At 35.0% G+C, this 23,904-nt stretch overlaps 1 protein-coding gene across 7 annotated transcripts in view; it reads right to left on the bottom strand.

Moving 5' to 3' along the window:
- The window catches only part of SOX5 (SRY-box transcription factor 5), a gene marked incomplete at both ends in the record, with an annotated part of 680,357 nt that overhangs the window by 396,989 nt on the left and 259,464 nt on the right, over window positions 1-23,904 (bottom strand). For 4 of the 7 annotated variants that reach the window (XM_079714351.1, XM_079714349.1, XM_079714350.1 and 1 more), the window contains one exon: window positions 5,131-5,168. The exons of 1 other annotated variant lie outside the window; for it this stretch is intronic. In XM_079714351.1, the coding sequence (XP_079570477.1) occupies window positions 5,131-5,168 (38 nt within the window). Of the gene's footprint in view, window positions 1-5,130; window positions 5,229-6,410; window positions 6,481-23,904 lie in introns of those variants that run through there. 2 more of the 7 variants (XM_079714348.1, XM_079714355.1) reach the window with 2 other exon arrangements.

Raw genomic sequence — 23,904 nt, 5'->3', positions numbered from 1 at the left:
GAAGAGAAGAATAGATAATGCTAAAGAGAAGGGAGTGCAGTTTCCAAACTGCAGGAGAAAACACAGAAGTCAGAAAGGATGAAAAGGTCACCTCCTGAACCATTATTAGTTCCTGATTAAAGTGGAGAAATATGAAGCATTCTCTTAAAGAATGTCCAAATAAATGCTGTTTGCTGAAGCAAAATAGTATGCCTTTAAATTTTTTCTTCTCCAGCAATATCACTCGATCATGTTCATCTATATAACATTCAAATTTTATATTTAATGTAAATGACAATGCTCTCAATCAGTGAAAAGAGAAAAAGGGAATGAATGAAGCAAGAAAGAATTTGCTATGTTTAAGTCCATTTCTTGTCCAACAAAATGTTTCCTTTAAAAGGAAGATATTTCATGGTTTGGTTAAATCTTTGCACATATTTCTATCTGAGTGCCATCATCTGAGTCAGAAACCTGACATATTAAACTATATATAAGTTAGAACAAGAAAACATCAAGATTATTTTATTACCCATGTTGTTAAACTCATTGAAATTATAAATGAGTAACAAACTATGGAAGAAAACCAAAATCTATTAGTTATATTTATTTAACTTGTCTATAGCAAGGGAGGTATTCAACATACATAATACACATCTGCATTATACACATACTCATTAGGTGGCTGGAGAATTGATTGTGGAAAGAACAGACAATAAAAAATCAGACTTTAACCATGAATGTAATTTGGCTTTTTAAATGCATTATGAATGTAATACCTTTGAAATAGCTTCCAGCTCTATGGAGGAGTAATGTGCTCAAGTATTAGAACAGGCCTTATTATTTGCCTCTCAGGTATGGTGCATATACAGACTTTAGTTAAAAGCTCCCTAAGCACAGATAAGTACATTATTGTATGCTGATTATACTTGAGAAACATAAGACCATATCAACGTGTGAAGTAATCATAACATCCACACATTTCTATATCTATCAACCTGCTAAACACTGAACTACCTGACATTTAACCCTTAATTGTTCTTGGTAATCAGTCAGATCGCATCGCCTGCTAAGTCTTCAGGACAGTCCTCCAGTTTGAGTGCGATAGAAGTATGGTTTGTCCACTGCTTCATGCAAGCTGCCTTGTAAACTAATATCTTAGCTCAGTTAGCTTGCAAATTATTGGGATGGTAATTAAAATCTATGATCAGTTGTAGGCACCTTTTCCTCTACAAGATAATAGAAAATAAAAAATAAATAAATAAAATGAACAAAGGCAGATATCAGAACATCCTGAAAACCTAATATCAAACTTACAGGTGCCATTAGGTGACAATGTGAGCAGACAACTTTCCTTTGATTCACACCTAGGGGTTACCTGCTAACTTGAATGTATTTATCACTCAGGAGCACAATGGTTTAAAAAAAAGTTTTTAACCAAGCTGAATGAATCTGTCCAGGTGATAAATATATTATTACTATGGACAAACTTTAGGTAATTAAAGTACTGCTAATGTCAGAAATATTCTTGCAGCCCATTAACTGTGATTTTTCATGGTAATTTTAAAAATTAATTTTTAGCAGTACCTGATGTATATTTCTTTCTTCAGAAAAACACTTAAAAGTCTCTTAATGTGAAAAATTATTTCTTTAGTCTATATGGCCATAAATAAATTAGATGGGAATATAAAGTAAAAATAGTAAGTTAAATTTTTGTTGCAGAAGGTTTTACTCTTGCAGTGTTCCCTTCAACATGTAGAAAACTGGAAGTGTGTTGTCTGCACCCGTTTTGAGAGAAGCCATCAAATAGGTGCTATTATAAGCTTAATTTGCTTCATCCCACTACCTTCAAGCCCAACATTTTTTTTTTCTTTTTAGACATTAATAGACTGTCTTCTTAAGCAATCATCTTATACTTGCTTTTTTATTAAGTCTCTTAACATAAAACAATCAGAAAGTGTAACAAGTAGCTTGGTCATAAAACAATTGCATTACAGTCAAATAGGATAAATATAAACATAAGGAAAAATAGAATACAATATTATTGATAGTAACAAAAAATGCTTTTTTCATTCATCAGAAACAAACTGATATTGATATTTAAGACAAATATTTTAAATATTTTCATTCTAAGAATATGAAAAAATAAATGGTATTCTGAAAGGAAAAACCCTTAGTTACAATTTTTATTATTTATTTTCAGGTAAATATATAAATTCATTGTCTTCATTTAAAATTTTTTCGGAGAGTTCAAGCATTCATTCTAGACACTATTACTAACATTTAGACTATGTTGCCAGTTATTTAGTTTCCTCTAAATAGTATGAGCTAAAAGATTTTGCTTACAAATAATTCCTTAGAGCATACTTTGCCTATTCACCTCCCACCTGAGAATTGTTTTTCATTAATCATAATCAGTTATGTTAGGGATGCTTGACAGTAAAAATAAAATATTTCAACTTCTTTACTTTTTAGAATCATTGTTCAATTTGCTTTACCTCCTGAATATGTTTTAGCAGATAGTGAAATTGTTACTACTTCTGAATTATTTAGCAACTGTTTATTAGTCTGACAGTATTGATCATGTTCATTTCTAGGGCTGATAATACAGACTTAACAAATCTATACCCCAATTTTGATCCAGACATTTAAGTTTTGAATATTCCTTAAAGTTTCAAATAGTCTACAGGTTGGAAAAGATAATAGAAGATAGACAAGACTACTGATGAAACTAGAAAAAAAATCACATACAACTTCCAAAATACATAAGCCCCAAGCAACTTATTAATGTCCTCCAGAGCAATGTTCTCTATTTCATATAGAAATTTAGAAGTCTTCTTTTCAGATTTCTGACTAAGTTTGAGTGAACAACTCTTCTACATCAGGTGAGCAAACAGAATAAAAACTTAACACTCGATAGAAATGACCTACATATTAAATGAAAGTTGCAGATAGTTGAAAAGGCAAAAAAAGCTGACTATGTATGAGAGTGTAATTACAGCATATATACCTCCTTTGGAGAATATAAATATTCAATATTGAGTCTGCATGATATATACTCTATGTGGGTGACTATAGATACACTCAGCCATACAAATTCAGTGTAAACAAATAGTAATGATTTACTGAGATTTTTGTATGTATTACCAATTACAACCACAGGGGAAATTATTAGGAAATTTTATATTGTAGGACATTTTTCAAAATTATTTTAGCTACTAATATTTCCAAAGATACTGTCTATACTGACAACTCTATTGATTATCACTTGGTTATTTAATTAGGCAGTTAGAAAAGCATGCCTCTGAGTGACAAAAAACTGAAATTCTCACCAGGAAGAAAAAGAAAGTGTTAAGAGATTTGAGCATCAGAATAGAAAGGGAAAAGTTTAGTTTAAAAAGAGATAATTGAAAAAATACAAATAAAGTTCACAGCAGGAAAGCTTGCCTATATAAAGGAATAGGCTACAGCCTGTTAATATGTAACTAACTTTTTATAAGAACAGTCATTTAACAGGCTTACAAATCACACTCAGAGTTTTATTTTCGAAAAGTATAGAGTTGAAGAATACTATCATTTAAGTGTCGCTCTGCACATACTAGAAAACTCACTATGGTATTAAGCAGTAGTATGTTCCAGTATAAATAACTTCAATACCTACATACGAAACAGGCTATGTTTACCAAAAAAAAAAAAAAAAAAAAAAAAAAAAACTAACTATTTTAAAGAGTTAATATATAGAACTTTGAAAAAAATAATTCAAAACTGTTAAGAAAGCTCAACCATTCACTGGAATTATGTGGTGAAGATGCACCTTAAGTTTTTTTTTAAAAAAAAAAGAGGAGGAGGAAATGAAAGAAAGAAGACAGTATTAAAGTATATATGCTGGCTATTTTACTTTCTCTCCTGATCTGATATTGGTTTCTCTAATAGCTGACCACATTCAAGCATTATTTTATTCTCAATACCCCTCTTCTCTTCCATTGCTTCACTTCTAGAATGTTTTAATCTTTGTCCTTTCTTTTTTCGTCTTTTCATATCAAATTCAGTCTTTTGAGCGATGAACAGCTTGACTTAGCATATTTTTAACCAGCTGGTCTAGCACCTAGCTTGCATTGCATAGTCAGATACAACAAATGTTTATACAGAAGGTAGCTTTCATGAAAATGAAAAAAAAAAAGCCTGGGTATCATGCATCCTGGCTTTTTTTAGCTTTTTTTTCTAATTCACCATACAGAATACAAAGTTTGAATTCTTTTTAATGGCAAACAAAATTCTATTTATAGTTCCAAAAAATGAACTTATGCTAGGATAAGAACTCAAATTTAAAAACTGCAGTGTGTACTTATAGGAACACGAAGAGGGCTGAAATTCTTTCAGAGCCCTGCTTTACTTGCAAAAACATCCAATGGAAGGATATTACACATATTTCTCTAATAGGAAATACTTGACTACAAATAAACTTATTTCCATCATAGCAAAAGGGAAAACAGAATAAATCAAAATTCAGCTTAAGACAGTGCAAAAAGTGGCCACTAAAAACTTAGAAAGGGATCATCCCCATTTTTTTTTGACATTTCAAGAGTAATGTACTAATAGATTCCTGTGATGTTAAATTTTCTTAAAAAAAAAATCTGCTCTCTTATATCAACAAAAGGTCATGTGCTTTACTGAGCAGCTTCCAAAGTTTTACAGAAGAATCAAATAGGAACTTATAGCCTCCGTTTTAAACACCACTAAAACCTTCTGTCACCCCAGATATCACGAGACAGAGATGTTGAAAATGGTAACACTCTGCACACAAAAGCATTTAAAAAGGTGTAGAAGGGGAGAAAAATATCAATGAAGGAAGAAAGAGAGTGAATGAGAAAGAGAAAAGCAGCGAGTGGGAGAGAGAGAGATGCTTAATGTTCATATAATTTCCTGTTATAGGACGTAACCTAAAAATATTAGCAGAAAGCCCGGAGACTTTGCAAATCAGTTCCATTTGGTCTGGGCAATCAACAAAAATCAGCTAACAAGATTGCAGAAGCACTAGCTAAACGCTTCTCCCTTAAAACACGTTTTAAGGGAGCATCTTCCAATGGATTCAGAGACTACTGTAAAATGGGATAGTTGCACTTCAATATATCAGGGGGGAAAAACTGTACTCACCTTTCAAACTCCTGAGGTAAATCAGGGTCAGTAAGCATGCTGGAAAAGCACAATTTCCCTTTGTCACAGCAGCCACCTATGATCGTCTCCAACTGAACCTGTCAAGTGAGTCCAAACCTTCTAAACCAATTGATTTTCTCCCTCCCTCTCTCTCTCTCTCTCTCTCTCTCTCTCTCACTCTCTCTCTCTCTCTCTCTCTCTCTCTCACCCCCCCTCCCTCTCCTAGGACTCCTTGACCAGTCTCTTAAAGGGGTAGCGCACTTCCAGCAGCGGGTCGGGCTGCTCCCCCTTCCTCCAGCCACACGCTCTCGGGCTGCAAGGCACTAGACAACCTCAGGGTGCCTGTCCTTTCCTTTTAATTCTCCCTTCCAGACATCACCGAATGTGAGAAGTCAACTCATTTAACGCGTCTCCCATACTCTCTCCTCTAAATAATAAAAGTCACACACGCACACGCATGCACACACACACACACACAATATGATTTTTGAAAATGCATTTGCTACTGATTAAAAGAGAAATCGGTAAACTAACAGAACCCCGAGTAAACTGCACTTATTAACTCATGAAGCAAAAAGATTAAATGTTAGTAATAGCATTTTTACACAAAGAATTGGTACGCCTTCTCACCCTTTTCTAGGCTCTCTCCATGCGCACACGGAAACACACACACACACACACACACACACACACACTCGCACACAACAATCAGGCATTGTTCTGAGGGAAGAAAAGCAACTTTGACAGATTGAAATATAGCAGAGGCCCCTTCAAGGAAACCTGTAAACAACTTGTCACTCACTCTGCCGGTCTCACTGTTAGCTCGCGCTTCCCACAAAGTGGTGCGAACGTCCTGGCAACCCAACCAAAGTTTCCTCAGCTCCAAACTCCATAAAACACGATGTGCGATGCGGAGGGGAATAGGTATCCACATACCAAAATAACGCACACTCCAGGGAACAAGACCCCAAACCAAACCAACAAATGAAGACAAAAAGATGGTCCTAACAAACTGTCCTGCTTGGGATTGCTGGGGAGGTCAGGGCGGGAAGCGCTCCCCTGGCTGGGGATCTCTTTAATTTCCTCTGCCCAGGCAGCCACAGATAACAAGGTGGACAAACTAGGGCTTTACGGCTCCTAAGCTAGCTGGCAAGGCACAGCCTCCATAGCAGTTCCAATTATCTAGATAAAAATCTGGCAGGCGAGGAAGGTAATCAGGTAATGTACCTTTGACATGAAATGACAGAGGCACATACACAAACACAGAGAGAGACACTTACACAGACACGCATGCAGAGATGGTGGCTGCCCCGTGCACCGCAGCATCTGGTCAGGGAGTAAGCACACACTCACCAACACGAGATAGTGTGCATTCTTCACACACACACACACACACTCACACTCACACACTCAGTCGCTCACACACGCTCTCCACTCCTACTGGGAGGGTTCATTCTGCACAAAAGGCTACATTACAGAGCCCGCCCCAATAAGGGAAAGGGAGAAAAAAAGCCTTCCATTGTTGAGAGGGCAGGTCAGTTGATTAGATTTTCTGTGGAGAATTCCACGAGGAAATTCCCTTCAAAGCCGAAGTGATTAACTGGGGGCTATTCTGGAAATGGAGCAGACAATGGCTCAATAGTCTGCACAGCCAATGTCCAGGCTGGCACTGAACTCACTTAAAAAAAAATAAAATAAAAGCCAGACTCCCTGTTCTTTTCCACACGTTCCCCCCCAGCCCCCTCCGCTCCTTCCAACTTCCCCTCCCAATTCCTTTTATTTTGCAGCTGGACAACATTAAGGGCCTTTAAAACCACAAGGGTTGACCCCACAGCAGTTTGATTAGGTCCCACTCTTTTCTCCTGGCGACAGGCAGACAGTAAGTTTACTTTTTTAGACATACACAATGAGACACTACACACAAATTCCAAACAGCAAAATCAATTATTAACCTTATCATATTAATAAATTTATTCTTCATTCAAAGCTTATAACATTTTTGCCAAAGTTGATAATAACTTAATAATGAGATCCATCATTCACGGGGTATCCTAAAAATACATGTATATACACTACAAAATCAATGTGGAATAAGATTTAAGCATGTCACTATGGAGTTAAGACACTAACAGAACACAGAATTATGACCCACCCTGAAAAAAGCTGTTAACAAGGGATGTGGCAAAAATGACTTGATGCTGACATGATTTTCATTTGCAGCAGTTGGGGAAGGGGAAAGGATATTACTCACTATTCTTTCTTGTCATTAGCCTCAAATTATTTTTTATTATAGCAACAACCCATTCCTACATAGAAAGTGAGAAAATTGTTGCATTATTTTAAATATCTATTATTTCAGCACTTAAGGGGGCTACGGTCTAATACACTCTAATTGATAAAGTATACAAAAATAATTTTTTCCATTGTTAATGGTGGTTATGGGATTTAGGGAATGGTAGCTGCCTGGCTACATACACTTTAAAAAATAGTTTTTAAAGAATTTCCTAATTAGGGAGTCTTGTTTCATCTTGTATCAATAAAGAAAAATGAAGGAGGAGGAAGGGTAAGTTACAAGGGGCAACGGGAGCTGGAGTCAGGAAGAGGAGGGGGTGGCGGTGAGGAGAGGATGCAGGGAGAACACAAGAAGGAGACAGAGTGGCAGCATAAAGATAGAAACAAAGATAATGGCCATAAGGCAGGATGCTGAGATCCGTATGGTCCCAGCTGCTATCTTGCTACAGCTACTACCTCTGGTTGTTTCTCTGAAACTCTAATCCAGAAGGTCACCGGAGCAGGTAAGAAAGAGAGTATGAGGGTTTGAGGCCAACTACAGTGTAAAGCAAAGATGCTCATATCACATTCATCCTTGTCGTTGGTTTTGTTTTTATAGACATTTACTATGTGCATGTGTAAGTACACACATGCCAAACAAACACAAAGGATGTATAGGAAAATGTTAAATGGTGTGGAAGTCAGTTTAAGAGCTTAACATATTTTTATAAACATTTCTGCAGCCATTCAAAACAAATTATTTCTTGCAAAATTATCCTTGAAGAAACTGAAATAGACTAGGAACTAGACAGAAAATTTGCCAGATATAATAATGATCATCCTAATAATGATAACTTGAACTAATGGAACTCCAAGCTCATAAAGAATTCTGTTCACATAGATTAGCTCACGGATCATATGCAGCATAGAAAAGTGTGTGGGTATATATAGCCCTAAGTTTCCCAGTGTTTAAACTTTGGCAAAAGGAATTTAAAGTCATACAACTGGTTAGTGGCCCATTTGTTACTTGGAGCCAAATCTTATTTCACTTCTGATACCATAATACAGAATAAAATAACACTCCAGAATTTATACTTCAATGAAAATCCCAAGATGGTACTCACTTTTTAAGTGATTTAAAAGGCGTTCAAGTAATTGTTAATGAATTTAAATTTAATATAATCTCGTCACTAAGTTAGTACTGTACTTGATGGCTGAATGAAATAAATAGTTTTAAATGTACCTTTCTAGGCTGTAAAAGTTTTCTTTCATTTGAATTCTACATTGCAAATTAACATTTTTGCAAGATTTTAGAAGTCAGCAAAACAGAAGGCAGCTCCAAAATATTCTCTCATATCCTGTCATTGATAATTTTATTAAATAACTGAATTGATCCAATCAACCCAATGCCTAATAGTAAATTACCATTATGTCTTCTTTTTATTTTACATTAAATGTTAAAATGTTTAAATATTAAATATGTGCTAATGACTAACACATAATATGTGTTAAATAAATCTATATTCTTTGTCAATTACCCAAAAAGTTCAAGATATTCAATTGGTTACATACCTGGTACTGTCTACATCAGAACTAACATCCCAATGTGATTTTGCTATACTATTATAAGTAGGTCTCCAGAAAGTTTCATAATATATGTAGACTGAGATACACTTTATCATTCACTAAACATTTATTAAATGCTTAACTACATGTTAAGTACTGTGGCTTTAAAAGTAAAATTCAAGAAAAATTTCCAATAAATCTAATTTTAAAATATATATGAGCAAAATTCAAATTAGTTGTTTTATATGCATGCTCTCTAAGGTAAATATGGTAAGAAAAGCTAAAACCAAAAGCAAATGCACGAAAAGCAATGACAAGAACTTACTGAACAATAATTAAATTGGTGGGAAATACAAAATGATCTACAAACACAGATGTACAAATATAAATACATCTTCAGAGAGAACCAAAGCACAAACTACAACAGAAACCCCATAAAACATTTAATGAGTCTCTTTGACATTGCTGCAGCAGTATTATGGAAAATGGGATGAACCTGAAAAAGTGTGCTTTAGAGCTCATGTTGTTTCCATTGTAGATATAAAAATGAGACTCACACAAGGTAAGAAAATATAAGATATGCTAGTGAACACTGCTGGAGAATTCTCAAAGAGAATATCAGGAAACAAGTTATTTCCAAATTTAACCTCTTTGAAACACTGTTTCAACAAGTTTTTCTAATATTTCTCTTCTCAATAAAAGGAAGAATGTCCATTCCCCTATTTTTAAGATAGAATTGTTAAATATCTTCTATTTTAATAACTGAAACTGAAATATGTAGTCACAGGTACAGATAACACTTTAATATTTGATACATGTTCCTATCATCAAGCAATAGTTTATGGAATTTGGAAGGTTATTTTTGAGAAATGAAACTTTTAGTATTATAACCACAATGAATTTAATATCAGTGTCAGACAATACCAATATTGTGTTGCTTTAACCTGACACAAGAGGCATTAAGAAAATATTCACCTATTGGGTTTTCTTTCCCCTGCAGTTATTTGCTTTATCACAAAATGTTAAAAAAAGAACCCTCCCTCTTTCAAAAACAAAGAACTTCCAACCAATGTACGTCTGTAAGCCATTCACCAAATGCCTGGTGAGCTCACCACTGACCTATCATGTGCAGCTTAAAACTTTGACTTAGAGTACAATAAGTCATTGGACCTCTTTAGAAACATACCTAAGAAATTCAACAGCCTCTCTTCCTTTTAAAGACCTAAAATTCAATTTCCCATAATACACTTATGCAAGAGAATTGGCATATAATCCCACCCTCATACTCTTCTGTATTGTCAGTTGGTTAGTTAGAATATACAGATGAATTGTCCTCAGATCACATTTTTGACCAACCACTGTTCTTCAACAACACATTCTTTAAGAATGTGTTCACCTTAGAAACTCGTCTCATACTTGTCTCAAAGAGATGATGCCATTCCCAGTAATAGCTCCCACTGTTTGGTATCTTACTATTTATCTCCTTCAGAAGAATTTGAAGTAATTTAAAAAATGATAGCTTTTAGTGTTTGAGAACTTTGTACCAGTCACTGCGATGCACATAAAATAATCTCATTTAACATTCAAATCAACTATATGAGATATGTAGCTGTATCATCCCAACTACAAATGAGGGAACCATGGCTTACAAAGAGAACTATTTGTCCGAGGTCCCAAAACTAACAAGTGAAGAAATGGGCAACACCAAAGTTATGTCAACTTTCCTCCAAAGTTCTCAAAAGGCACCAAATGGTAATTTATCTCAAATATACCCTAATAGCTATTAAATATCAAGTGTACAGGAAAGTGCTTATAAGAATGTTTTAATGCTAAGAGAATGTTTAAACTTCAAAGTTACGTTGAGCGATGATTACCCTATCCTCACAAATAACTTGATATAAAAGATGATTCTTTATACAACAATTAAAAATGGTTAAGAATAGCACCCTCGTGCCATTTATGGTGATAATAAACATCAGAATTAGTACACTCATCATAAAGTCTGGCTCTCTTTTTAAAAATAATTTCTAAACATTCTCTTTCTAACATGATTACAATTTTGGGTATCCAAGGGAAAATACAGTAGTCCTCACTTTTCTTATTATACTGTACTTACTTTTCTTCTTGTGATAATGTGGGATGATAAAATGCCTCTGTGATGAGATGATGTGAGGTGAATGAGGTAGGCATTGTGACATAGCATTAAGCTACTATTGACCTTCTGATATGTCAAGAGGAGGATCAATGTGCTCTGGTGATCCTGGGTCATACAGTCATAACGATGTCAATAGATGGGGATCACAGGCAGAGCAAAGCCGGGAGGTGTGAGATTTCATCACGCTACTCAGAGTGGTCGCACAATTTAAAACTTACGTATTGTTTATTTCTGGAATTTTCTATTTAATATTTTCAGACCACAGTTGACCACCATGGGTAACTGAAACCACAGAAAGTGAAACTGCATATAAAGGAGGCCTATCTTCTGGTCGCCATGTAACTACTTTGCGGCAGTGAAATTTCTGTCTTACAGAAAGGATCATTTCAGGAAAAGATATCTATCAGGAAGATCAACCTAACTTACACTTTAATTTTTTTACTCGTTACACAATCAACTCTCCTTGTGATAAGTGGTGTTGCCTAACTGTCGTCAGTTCATGAGGTTGAAAAAGACATGAACCAATCACTCTGGTGCTAATAGTCAAGAATCCTACTGAGTAAAAAATCCATATAACAGGGCTTCCCTGGTGGCGCAGTGGTTGAAAGTCCGCCTGCCGATGCAGGGGACGCAGGTTCGTGCCCCGGTCTGGGAGGATCCCGCGTGCCGCGAGGCGGCTGGGCCCGTGGGCCGTGGCCGCTGGGCCTGTGCGTCCGGAGCCTGTGCTCCACAACGGGAGGGGCCACAGCAGTGAGAGGCCCGCGTACCGCAAAAAAAAAAGAAAAAAAAATCCATATAACCCACGAGAAGAGAAGCCATTCGAATGGGACCATACCTTAAAAAAGTGTTCTTGACCACCAAACTTTCTGTTATGTATTTCTCAACCTGGGAAGAAATTCAGGGAAGACACTACATTGAGGCAGCAGCAAAGTGAAAAGTAGCACCATAATATTGTTACAATGTGACTTGAATTCTTACTTATTAATTTCTATAAAATATTTTAGTGTACATCTTTCAGGGAAGTTTTTCCACTGTAGTTGTGGTATGTATTTCTTGATGTTAACTAACCAGAGCAGAAATAAGAGCGAAAACTGAGTAAAATATGAAAACATTAGAACACTTAGCTTCATTTTTAAGTTGATTTCACTTGTCTATTCTCTATATTCTTCTTTGATTGAATACTAAGTAAATGACAAATCTTATTCATGGTAAATTAAAATATTATCTATTAACAATGTCCAGTCTATTTATATCTAGAACACCACAGAGGAAAGAATCGTAGCTAAGCTGAAAGGAGGCCTGAGCTCTAGGCCTCTATTCCTTCCTTACTAGTGGTATGGTCTTGTCTACAACTTTAACACCTCAGGGAAGATGATTTTTAAGATCCCTCTCAACTCCCAAGTTCCTATTCTTTAATCTATTCTTTGATAAATCAATTTATAATCTGCAAAGTAAAATTTCTTACCCTTCTCAGTTTTGTTCCAGTTATATACCCTTTTAAAATTGTTTTAAGAACAGCCCTTGTACTTTATTTTAACCCTTTAAAGAATGTGATAACTCTATATTCACACATCAATATAAGATTGTGAAGAAAAGTATCTTTTATTAATTAAAGTTAGCTTGGCTAAATTCAATTAAATTAAAACAACCAGGAGAACTTAACTGGTCACAAAAAATGACCACATTTTCAAAAGAACTAATTTTATGACTAAATTCACCTATTTACAATTCTGAAAATTTTGTGCTTGAATTTTCAAGTCACAACTTTCATTTTTTCTGATAAGTACAATCACATTTATTGGCATTATCTAATTCAATGAGAGAATTAACAGCAGTTTATTACTACATTGAACACATCATACGTGTGTGATGGCAGTGATTGGCACTGTAGGGAGAAATAAATACAAGGGATTCTGCCTTTATCTGAAATTTCAAGACATTAAATGAGAAACTCAAAGACAAACTAAAAAGCTGAAATGTGAGAAATCCTGACAGGCAAATTATGTTCAAGAAAAGCTAGTTTTTAAAATGAATTTTGTGGACACTGTGTAGAACTCCTACCAACTACACAGCTTCTTTATTTTTCATGCTATTGTTAACAAAAATGACTTACTGCCATAATTTAGAAAATAATTCAGTCAGACTATGCACAGGATTAAAATGCAAAAAAAAACCCCAGACATTATCAAAAGACTGTATTCATTCAATTACTCAGTAAGTATGTACAGAATGTTTAATTTATACTTGTATTGTAAACTATCTACACATATTAAAATTTTATTGTTTATAATGTATATTTTCATAAATGGAAAAAAAGATAAATTGATATTTGTAAATTTCCCTAAAGTTGAAGAACTGTTTAGGTATCAAATGGTATGTTAGTATTTAAAAACACTTAAATGTTAATTAACTCTAAACAAATCATGGGTCTGTAATCTGAAACATTTATTTTTAAGTCTTGCTTAAAGTCAAAGCACAGACTAAAAGACTATAAGCATTTGTAAGATATGCCAGCATCATATGCACATCTTAAAAAAATAAAAATGCATGCCCTTCCTGGTTTGAGGACCAAACTTCAGATTTATTCAGGCTTTATAGGTGGACCATTATTCTTAATCTTAAAGAGCAAGTCAACTTAATAAGCACTGTTCCAGTATTGAGTGTGTTCCTTGAATTTTACTAGACATACTGAGGGGGAAAAATGAATCAATACACATAATTTTTTTAATGAGCATCTTTTCTGGCCAGAGCATTCTCATAAAAGGTGAGGACGCAAAGATAAACATTTTTTTTCAAGGAATTATAACCTAGGGCAAAATATGGGCATCCTGTTCCAATAAAAATATTATCAAGTTCTTATTAGCTAGAAATCTACGATTTTCACACAGGTTAATTCACTTAATTTTCAAAACAAATCTGGAATGTATCAGTTACAAATATTAGTTCCATGTCACAGAAAAGGTAAGTGAAGTACAGGAACAAAAATTATCTAGCTTCGGATTACACAACTAGTAATAGGCAGAGCCCCAGTTTGAACCCAAGTCTTCCAATTACCAACCTAGTGCCTGTTCCACTCTACAAGAGAGCTGCTTCCAAAAGTTATCACAACATAAGATAAAATGATAAAAGTATTATTTAGTGAAACAAAATTATGTGGGGATTTTAAGTAACAAGTGACTTTATTTTCTGAAGTTCAATAATTTTAGTATTAGCTTGTTGGAGTTAATAAAATATAGATTAGAGAATCAATTGAAAACCCCAGAAGCACTATGAGAATTCAGAATTACAGTGGGGAACAAAAGCAGTATAAAGAAATCAATAGCTTTTGTATATATATGATCACCCCCAGTTATCAAAAGATAATAGGGAAGAAAAGACCCCATCAGCATCAGTAACACGAAAGATAAAATATCTAAGAATAAAATCATTCACATAAAGACCTATTTGAACAAAGCTTAGTTATCAAAAGATAGTGGGAAAAAACACCCCATCAGCATTAGTAACACAAAAGATAAAATATCTAAGAATAAGATCATTCACATAAAGACCTATTTGAAGAAAGCTTTAACACAATATGGAAAGATATACCATATTCCTGGATAGGTAGCATCAATATCATTTCTTTCTAAATGACAGTATAAATTTAATAAGTTCAAATTAAAATACCAGCATATACTTAAAACACTACACAAACTAATTCAAAAGTTTGCATCAAAATATAAATAAGAAAAATCATTTTAAAAATCTGAAAAAGAATAAGGGCTCAGGTAACCAGATATTAAAATATAATATAGAGTCTCAATGATTAAAACAATGTATATTGAATGGATTGAAAAGCCAAAGGAATAGAAAAGAAAGTACAGAAAATACCCAAACACAGAAGAAAAATTCAGTATATTCTATCTAGTTAATGATATAGGTGGCTTTCAACAAATGCTCAACAATTACCTCATGACCAAGGCAAACAGGAATATAAATTCCAAATGGATAAAGATTTAGATGTAAAGAATAAAACCATAAATCCACCAGAAGAGAACATGAGCAATCTGCAGTATAATCTTGGCGTAGTCTTACTGTTTTGGAAAAACAATATATGCAACCCATAGCAAAGGAATGTGACAGCCTCCATAATATGTAAAGAGCTCTTTGAAATCAATGAGAAAAAGGTTAACAATCCAATAGTAAAATAGACAATATAACTTATTCAAAGAAAAGGAAATAGAAGTGGTTCTTAGACAAAGGAAAGATGCTAACATCCTTTAGCTTAAGTGCAATTTACAACTACAAGGTGATTACTATTTTTTTTAACCTATCAGTTTGGCAAAAAAGGAAAATTTTAACATTTTGTTAGGCTGTATTATTCATTCATAAATAATTTGTCCTCCCCCTTGCTAAACTTCCCTACCGTGGATTTTACTTCCTACTCCACTACTTTGCCTTAAACACGTTACTTGCTTTGGCCAATGGAATATGGAGCTTTCCCTGCGAATGCCTGATTTGGCTCAGCTACCTTATCTTGTTTCTGTCTTCCACCATGAAAATAGCATATCACAGATAGGGGCTAGTCCATCAGCCTGGGTCTTAGAATGAGAAGAGACATGGAGTCCAATGGACCCCCAACTCAGTCCAATCAGGCCAACACGCAGCTGACCCACAGAGACCTCATGTTAAACATGCAAAACAAAATTTTTTTTTAAACTGTAATCCATGGACAGAGTATGGTTGTTTGTTAACACAGCAAAAGCTTACTAGCACTTACAGTCCATTTGTGACTTACGGAAACACATGTTCTTGTATACTACTAGTAGAAATGTATATCAATATAACCCTTCTGGACAGTAATTTGGAAACACCTACAAAAATTACAAATGCAATTCCACTTCTGGGAATGTATTAGATATACTTTCAAATGGGTAGAATGTTACATATTCAAAGTTTGTCACTGTGGAACAGCATGTAATAGCACAGAATTGTTAACAATCCAAAGGTCATTAATCAGGGAAACAACAAAGCAATGGTATACTATAAAGCTATTAATAAAAGAAAAAAGAATGTAACTCTGCACTGATATAAAAACATCTTCAGTATAATAATTGCTGATATATATATATATATAAAGTAAAAAAAGCAAGGTACATGTCTAAGAGCTGAGTACAATGTGCTACAAAATGTGTGAAAATAAGACATCAAGTTTCTTTTTGCTTATATGTGTATAAGGAAACCTTGGAAGGATATACAACAAAATGAAACAAAATGGTTATAATTGTGGGGACAGGGGGAAGTCAGAACTGGACAAATGGAAGATAGTTATGAGATTAAAACCTTTCTGCTGTATGCTTTTTAAAGCTTTTTATACTTTTTCTTTATTTTGAATGTGAATCCATTATGTTTTCAAAAAAAGTTAAATATACATAAATTAAATTAGTTAAATACACATCTAATTAAACTAAAACCTCTCCAATGCCTGCTCATCAACAATACACAAGATTTCTCAAATTCGTATCAGCAGGCCCCACACATCTTATTCTTAGAGGCCTGTAATTAATATGTAATTTTTGTTATTAAAAAGCATTTCACCTGCTAAAAAGACTAAAAAATCTCATTTTTAAAAATAATCCTCAGGCTTCCCTCCTGGCACAGTGGTTAAGAATCAGCCTGCCAATGCAGGGGACACAGGTTCGAGCCCTGGTCCAGGAAGATCCCACATGCCACGGAGCAACTAAGCCCATGTGCCACAAGCTACTGAGCCTGCGCTCTAGAGCCCGTGAGCTACAACTACTGAGCCCACGAGCCACAACTACTGAAGCCCGCGTGCCTAGAGCCTGTGCTCTGCAACAAAAGAAGCCACCACAATGAGAAGCCCGCGCACCCCAAAGAAGAGTAGACTCTGCTCGCCGCAACTAAAGAAAGCCAGTGCACAGCAACGAAGACCCAACGGAGACAAAAGTAAATAATTAAATAAATAAATAAATATCTTCAATTTAGTGATATTTTCATAGAACATGATTTTAGTTTCGGATATAATGTTTCTTTAACTGAAATTCAAAGACCCCAGTGAATATATCCTTGGGGGTATATAATATTTTTCTTTAACAGAGGCTTGCATATAGTTTGAAGAGTTTTAGAGATGATAGCCTAATTATAAATAAAAGTCCTTAACATGTCATATTTGACTTTTAATACTCTGTCATGGTCTCCTTACCCAACCAAATCTCTCCTACATGCCATGAACTTCATGCTTCTGCTGTACCAGGCTGCTAAAGTTGCTTGCAAACAGCCTGTTGCTTCTTGCTTCAATGCTTTTGTGTGAAATGTGCATTCCTCCTGGAATATCTTCCACACTCCCTTACCCCATTTTATCAGGCTAATTGCTACTCATCCTTTAAGATTTGTTGAAGCTGCAGACTCCATTGGAATCCTATGCTGAGCCCTTACCTGTTATCCTTCTTGGGACTCCCATAACAGGTAGAACATAAGTTCCCACTACTTAGCTCTAAGCTCTAAAAAGATGGATGCTCTGTCTTATTCATTATTGTATCTTCCAGACTATTTCAATGTTCTGTAATACCCATGGCATGCTCTATCTGAAGAAAAAGATCAGGAGACTTTGGGGCCCTACGTCTGTGTGTCCTGGTATCAGGCCATTGCACAACCTGTTTCCCAAGGCCAGGACATGCTCCCCATCATCACCTTTACACCACGATTAAGTATTACCTCTTCAAAGAAGCCTTCCCTAGGCTAGGATTGAAGTGTAAGAAACAACATGGGGTGGAAGGTCAAAGTCCATGGACAACTGTGGTGGTATTAACAGAAGATTGGAAGTTGGGATTTTTTGTGGGAAAAGTGATGCTACATTGAATTTGACATAATGGGAGAACTTCTGAGTAAAGGTTTCTAACTTAGAGATGGAAATATTACACTGAAGTGTGTAAAAGTATCATAGTAAAAGTAGATTTTATTTCATAAGCATGAAAGTCTGTTTAATAAGGTGAGTAAAGTACTAAACTAGAAAAAATAAAGTTTCAAGAAAGGACAAACATAATGACAATTTTTTAAAAAGAGGCCTATTTAAAAAACCATTGATTCTGGCTATTTAGTCAGTAACTGTTGAGAGATGCTCTTGAAATACCAGAAGAAAAGAGTTCATCTCTGATTAAATGAAACCATAAATTCCATAGCCTTCCTCCACCTCTCTGCAAACACACCACACACACCGCACACACACACATACATGCACACACGCACAACTATTTTATTCCTTTCCATAAAAAAGACTCTACAAACAACACAGGGTCTCCATGTTAAAAATTACATTAGAAACAGAAAAGCATCAACTGAAGGCATACTCTAGGAAAACTATACCAGGGAGAGAAGAAAATGTAGAAAATTTAAAATGTCTAAAGTTTTGAGGAAAAAATAATGGACTTCTGTATTAATTTCTTAATGGTAACAATCCCTGTCAAATACAACTACCATTACATTTTTCCAGGAGTCCAGATGCTATTTTGGCAATTAGGCAGTCACTGCCATTTTGATTGCATTTAAAATGATCAAGTATGCAATTGCCCACTGTTGTCCTTTTCTTCCAGTACAAAGATTTAAATCTTATTTCTGATCTAAAAATATTCCATTTATATCTCTTTGTTGATAGATTTTCCTGTTGCTTTATTTCAAGGTCCTGTAGAAATCATTAGTGACATTATGCCAAAGGCTGAACATCATAAGCAACCTGAACAGTTTGATTCACCTAAAAAGCAATGCACAATTCACTGAAAGAAAATGCAATAATGATCCCGTCCAACTAAAACTGTTAAATTAAATGGAGAGAATCTAATGATTTCCCCTTATCATTCTGATATTCTGGAAACATGGCAGGGGAACGATAAATACCAGCACATATGTTGAAGATGCCCACTCTTTTTTAGCTTAAGGAAAGCAAGTGAATTCTTTTAAAAAGAAACTGCCCTGTTACATAAAGAACGTTCTAATGGATGCATCTAAGTGCAAAAAAAGGGCAAATAACCTCCTAAATTAATACATATTTAAACAAATTCTTAAGCCAATTAAACAAATAGAAAGCTATCCAATTAAGATACCGAGGAAGCACAGGAGAAAGCAGGAACTGCTGCCTGAACATAAGACCAGTTATGAAAAACACAAATGAGAACTCACATTCTATTAGTTCAAAACAATAAATTTATCTCATTTCTACTTTTCTATAATTTCTGTCAAATACATATGATCATGCTTTTCGGTCACATATAGGCAATTCTGTCTACATACCTACAGTTTAAGAAATTACAAAAGCAGATGCAGAATTCAAGGAACTGTCCTTGATTCCCGAATCTGACATATCCATAGAAGAGCAAAATTCAGTATCAGGGAAATTCAGACTGGTTAATTTAATGGCCTGACCTTAGAGAGCTCTCAGAGATATGTTTAACAGGATTAAACAACTGACTATATCCTAAGTCCAGCATGCACACATGCATGAATGAGTGAAGTACAAAAAGCTGAAAGACCACAGATTTTATCCCATTCATAATTTCTGCATTTGAAGTGTATAATATTTAAATATGCATTCTGTAAGTAAAACTAGGCTACTAATAAACTAGTTACGACTGATTAATTAAAATATAAAGCAGTAATCTTCAAACTTTTTAGACTTGGAACTCTTTCTCAAAAACACCACCCCCCAAATCCCCAAAACTTAGGGAGAATAGAAATATTAGAGAATAAGGGTGAGTGTGTATGGTGAGGCTGCAGCAGAGTTGGGATGGAAGAGAATTCCACTAAACCTTAGAAAAGTTAGAAAAGCATTCCATCAAAAATAATTCTAAATGTCTGCAGAAGCAAATTAAGATATATTAGGGGAGGGAGATAAATATTAGAATATTAAAAGGATTTAAACTAGGTACTTATAAACATTTTATAACATGTACCCCATGTTATTTTATCACAAGGTTGCTCTTTTTCCCTCCATCTTATTTCTTCACTATCCCCAAATACTATACAACTATAATTGTCATCATATTTCCCACAATTCACATGTATTCCTCAGAAACACTCCTTCACTATATCCCCTTTATTTACTTTGCAACCAATCCTGGGGCAGAAAAGACATACCTAAGTTACTAAGTATTTTATGTTTCTTTGAAAGATACATAGCTGTCCTGTTAGCACAGAGGTTCCATTATAGGATGTCCTGAAGAATACAACATGTTCACATCTCCCTCTAGGCCAACCTTGAAAAGGAAGCTAACATAATGTACTCCTACGGAAGACTGTTCATTGTTTGAATGTGTAAAGTCCAGCATAATAATGGGTAATTCCCTAAGTGTTCGCCATATACTTTATTACTCCTTACGTATATATGTTTATCACATATATACGTAATACATTCTTACATACATATATGTAATATACCAGCTAACCCAATACAACCATTTACCTTAGTGTTTTTCAAACACTTCATGTAACTCAAATAGGGCAGTAAAGGCTTTATTTGACTATTTTAAATGTAAATGTATTCTTGGTCATATAAATACACATATACAGGCATCAGTATATCTACAAAGTCAAATATACATGTTTCCAGTAAGTTCTGGCCCACCTTGATAAACGAATCTTTGACAGTGACCCATGATATCAGAAAGCTGGCAGGCGGCGCTTGCAAAGAACTAAACTTGGAGAATCAGCCACTAGGAGTACCGAAGTCCAGGACCAAGGCAAGGGTCGGGAAGTGGCAGGTTCCCGGCAGCCCCTGAGCCGGCAGGGCACGAAGGGGACGTGCCTGGCGTGCGCGATGACGTCAGCAACGTGCCCTGCGCAGATACCGTCTACCGCGGCAGGATTGTCTCTGTGGCAGCGCAGTCGGCTCACTGCCGTTCTCGTGCACCTTGGCCATATCCAGTGTCTAGAACACGTGGTCAGTGGCATGGGCAGTGCCCCATCAGTCTCAGGTGGCCTGCACTACCATGTTTGAGCGGACGACCTAACTGCCTATCAATTTGTCGTTTGGTTTTACCGACGATTTACCCGATTTGGTTTTATGGGTTTAGCACTGGCAGCCAGAGCGTGTTGGACTATTGTCAGGTCCTGCCTCAAAAACACTAGTCACCGCGGCCAGGTGGTGGTGGGGACCTCAGGCACGAAGACCAGAAGTAAAGCACCCCAGCACTGGACAACTTCCTGGACAAATTGTGGACTGACCCTCCGCATAGGGGCTTACAATCCCCTTGTGGTTCTCTGAGTGTTTAACAACCATGACCATTAGGCAGACGTGCATACCTAAGTAACCTATGTTTTTGCATTCTTACAATTGGCTTTGTAGCATCTGGAGACCAACTATCAGACCACAGTAATATTCTGCCTTGTAAGTTTTGTGTTGTCTAGTACTTGATGCAGATTATTTCATTATTTCTTCAAGATTTCAAAGAAGCAGTAGAAATGTCTTTTTGCATATTCAGTCTCCGGGTTAAGTGTGGGGTAAGAAGGGATGAGAATCCAACACTTTTTTTCCCTCTCCTCTCTTACATTTCTTCCTCCCCATTCACAAGGAAACCCAATATCCCCCCTCTTCCACCCCCCAAAACAGCAAGTGAACACATTAAGAGGTTTGCTTGGGTAAACGGTCTGTACTGGACTTTTTTCCTTCAAGACAAGGGAAAGGAACAAGTTTGTTTCTATTTTGGCAGAAACTGAAACTGACAGTCACTGCCCAGTGCAGTGACTTTCATAAAAAGCTAAGTAATAAGTTTTATATTTTAATATATTGTATATATTGAAAATAAACATTAAAGTTAAGTTGATGTAAACAAAATATTTTATTCGATGAGAAGATTATAGAAATGCAATGAAGAAGAATATATTGAACTGCCCAGTAAAGTTAATGAAATCTTATTACTGTAATTAGCAAATAGGCCAGTTTCTAAACAATTTATGTACATGATAGCCAGGCAAAATTTTATGTAATATGCATACTGAGTACATAGTTATCTATAATAGAAATGTATTGATTGGGTTATATACCCCCCCAAAAAATCTCAGAAGCAATATAATATAGTGAATAATCACAAACATGTATTATGTGAATTCAGAGAACCTAGGTTCAAGTCATAATTCTTCCCTCATACCTCTCTGATCCTCAGTTGCCTCACTTGTAACTTGGGGATGATAACAATACCTATCTAGCAAAGATGTTTTAAATATTTAATATTACAATAAACATGAAAAAATGCTTTGTACACTGTGAAATGCAATATAAGTGTTAGCAGTTATTTCAGTGAATGAGGTATTGTTTATAAACTTAGAAAAGTAACTCCAGTGCATAAAATAAGTCATACAAATTCCCATGTAAAATGATCTCTTTCAATAATACTACTCTTCATACCAGTGATTACATTTTCCTCTTGAGTGAATGATGCTGAAAAGAGCAATAAGATTGTTTTCTAGTAGCTGTATGTTTAACCCACAGTCAATTATTTTCAGATTGTTTATGTTGCACACAATGCATACCATAAGAAAGGAAACAAAAACATTAAGATTCTGGAAATGAGCTTTTAAATGTTAAGATTATTTAAGCATTTCATTTATTATACGATTTATATGATGTATAGCATAAGCATGAATACACAGTAAGGAAATGAATTTTAGAAGTCGACACTAGGTGGGTCCATAGTAATGAACTGAACATTTTAAATTGAAATGTGAGAAATATCTGTGTTTAAAATAGATGGATTACAGCTCAAAAAAAGCCAGTTGAAACAGAGCAATTTGAAAAGCTCAATTGGTATTTTTAAAAGGTAAATATACATAAATAGGAAATATAAAAAGTAACTAAATATACAAGGTAGTCTAAATTATTTTTTAATTTAGTGATTTACTATCTGCCAAAACAGTTTCCTTTCATAAAAGTATACAGACAATATGCAACATGGAGTAGAAACAGGAAGGTAATGTATGGTCTATAAGTTATCTAGAATACTATTTCCCCCGATAAATGTCTTTTCTGATTAAAAACAATAATTTTTAAAATATCCTTATAAATTCAAAATAATTTTAAGCCAATGTCTATAACAAAAACACTGCATTTTATCTCTGCAATAAAACATGGCAGGATAGTAGGAAACATGTAAAACAATATTTGGTTATAAGAGAATGGGAAACTGGACTTTCAAACCAAGTATAATAATAAGAAATTAAAATGATTACTTACGATAAACAGACCTTAATTTTCCTAACTGTCATTATATTCTGATTGGCCTGGCTTTGGTGTTTCCATCTAAAATTTTTTTGAAGATTATAAAGTTTAGTTTTGTGGCTGCGAAGATCCCTATAATATCATGGATATTATAATATCCAGATCAAGGATAATCATAGCTTACATTTAGTAAGTGCTTACTAAGTAGCAAAGCGTTGTCATAAACACGCTTCAACCAATGCTTTCAGGTAGGCACCCTTGTTAGTATCATCCCCATTGGGGTACAAAATCAGAGATATTAAATAATTTTCCAATGGTCAAACAAATAGTAGATGGCAAAACATGGATTCCACATGCCTCCCTAGTACTGGTTCTTGAACCCTTTTCAGATAAACTTCCTCAAAATGGTGTCTACTCCTGCTGTTACCATTTAACAACCTCACATGCACTTCTCAAGGAAACACAGTATAGCTTTCACCCACACACAGCACTACCAAAACTACTATTTCTAAGATTGACAATGACCTCCATATTACTAAACCTAGTGGAAACTTCAATTCTTATACTACCTGACCTTGGC

Source organism: Hyperoodon ampullatus (genome assembly GCF_949752795.1).
Source record: "Hyperoodon ampullatus genome assembly, chromosome: 11".
Lineage (NCBI taxonomy): Eukaryota > Metazoa > Chordata > Mammalia > Artiodactyla > Ziphiidae > Hyperoodon > Hyperoodon ampullatus.
Note: the sequence above shows the minus strand (reverse complement) of the source record. Positions and strands in the feature narration are given on the sequence as shown.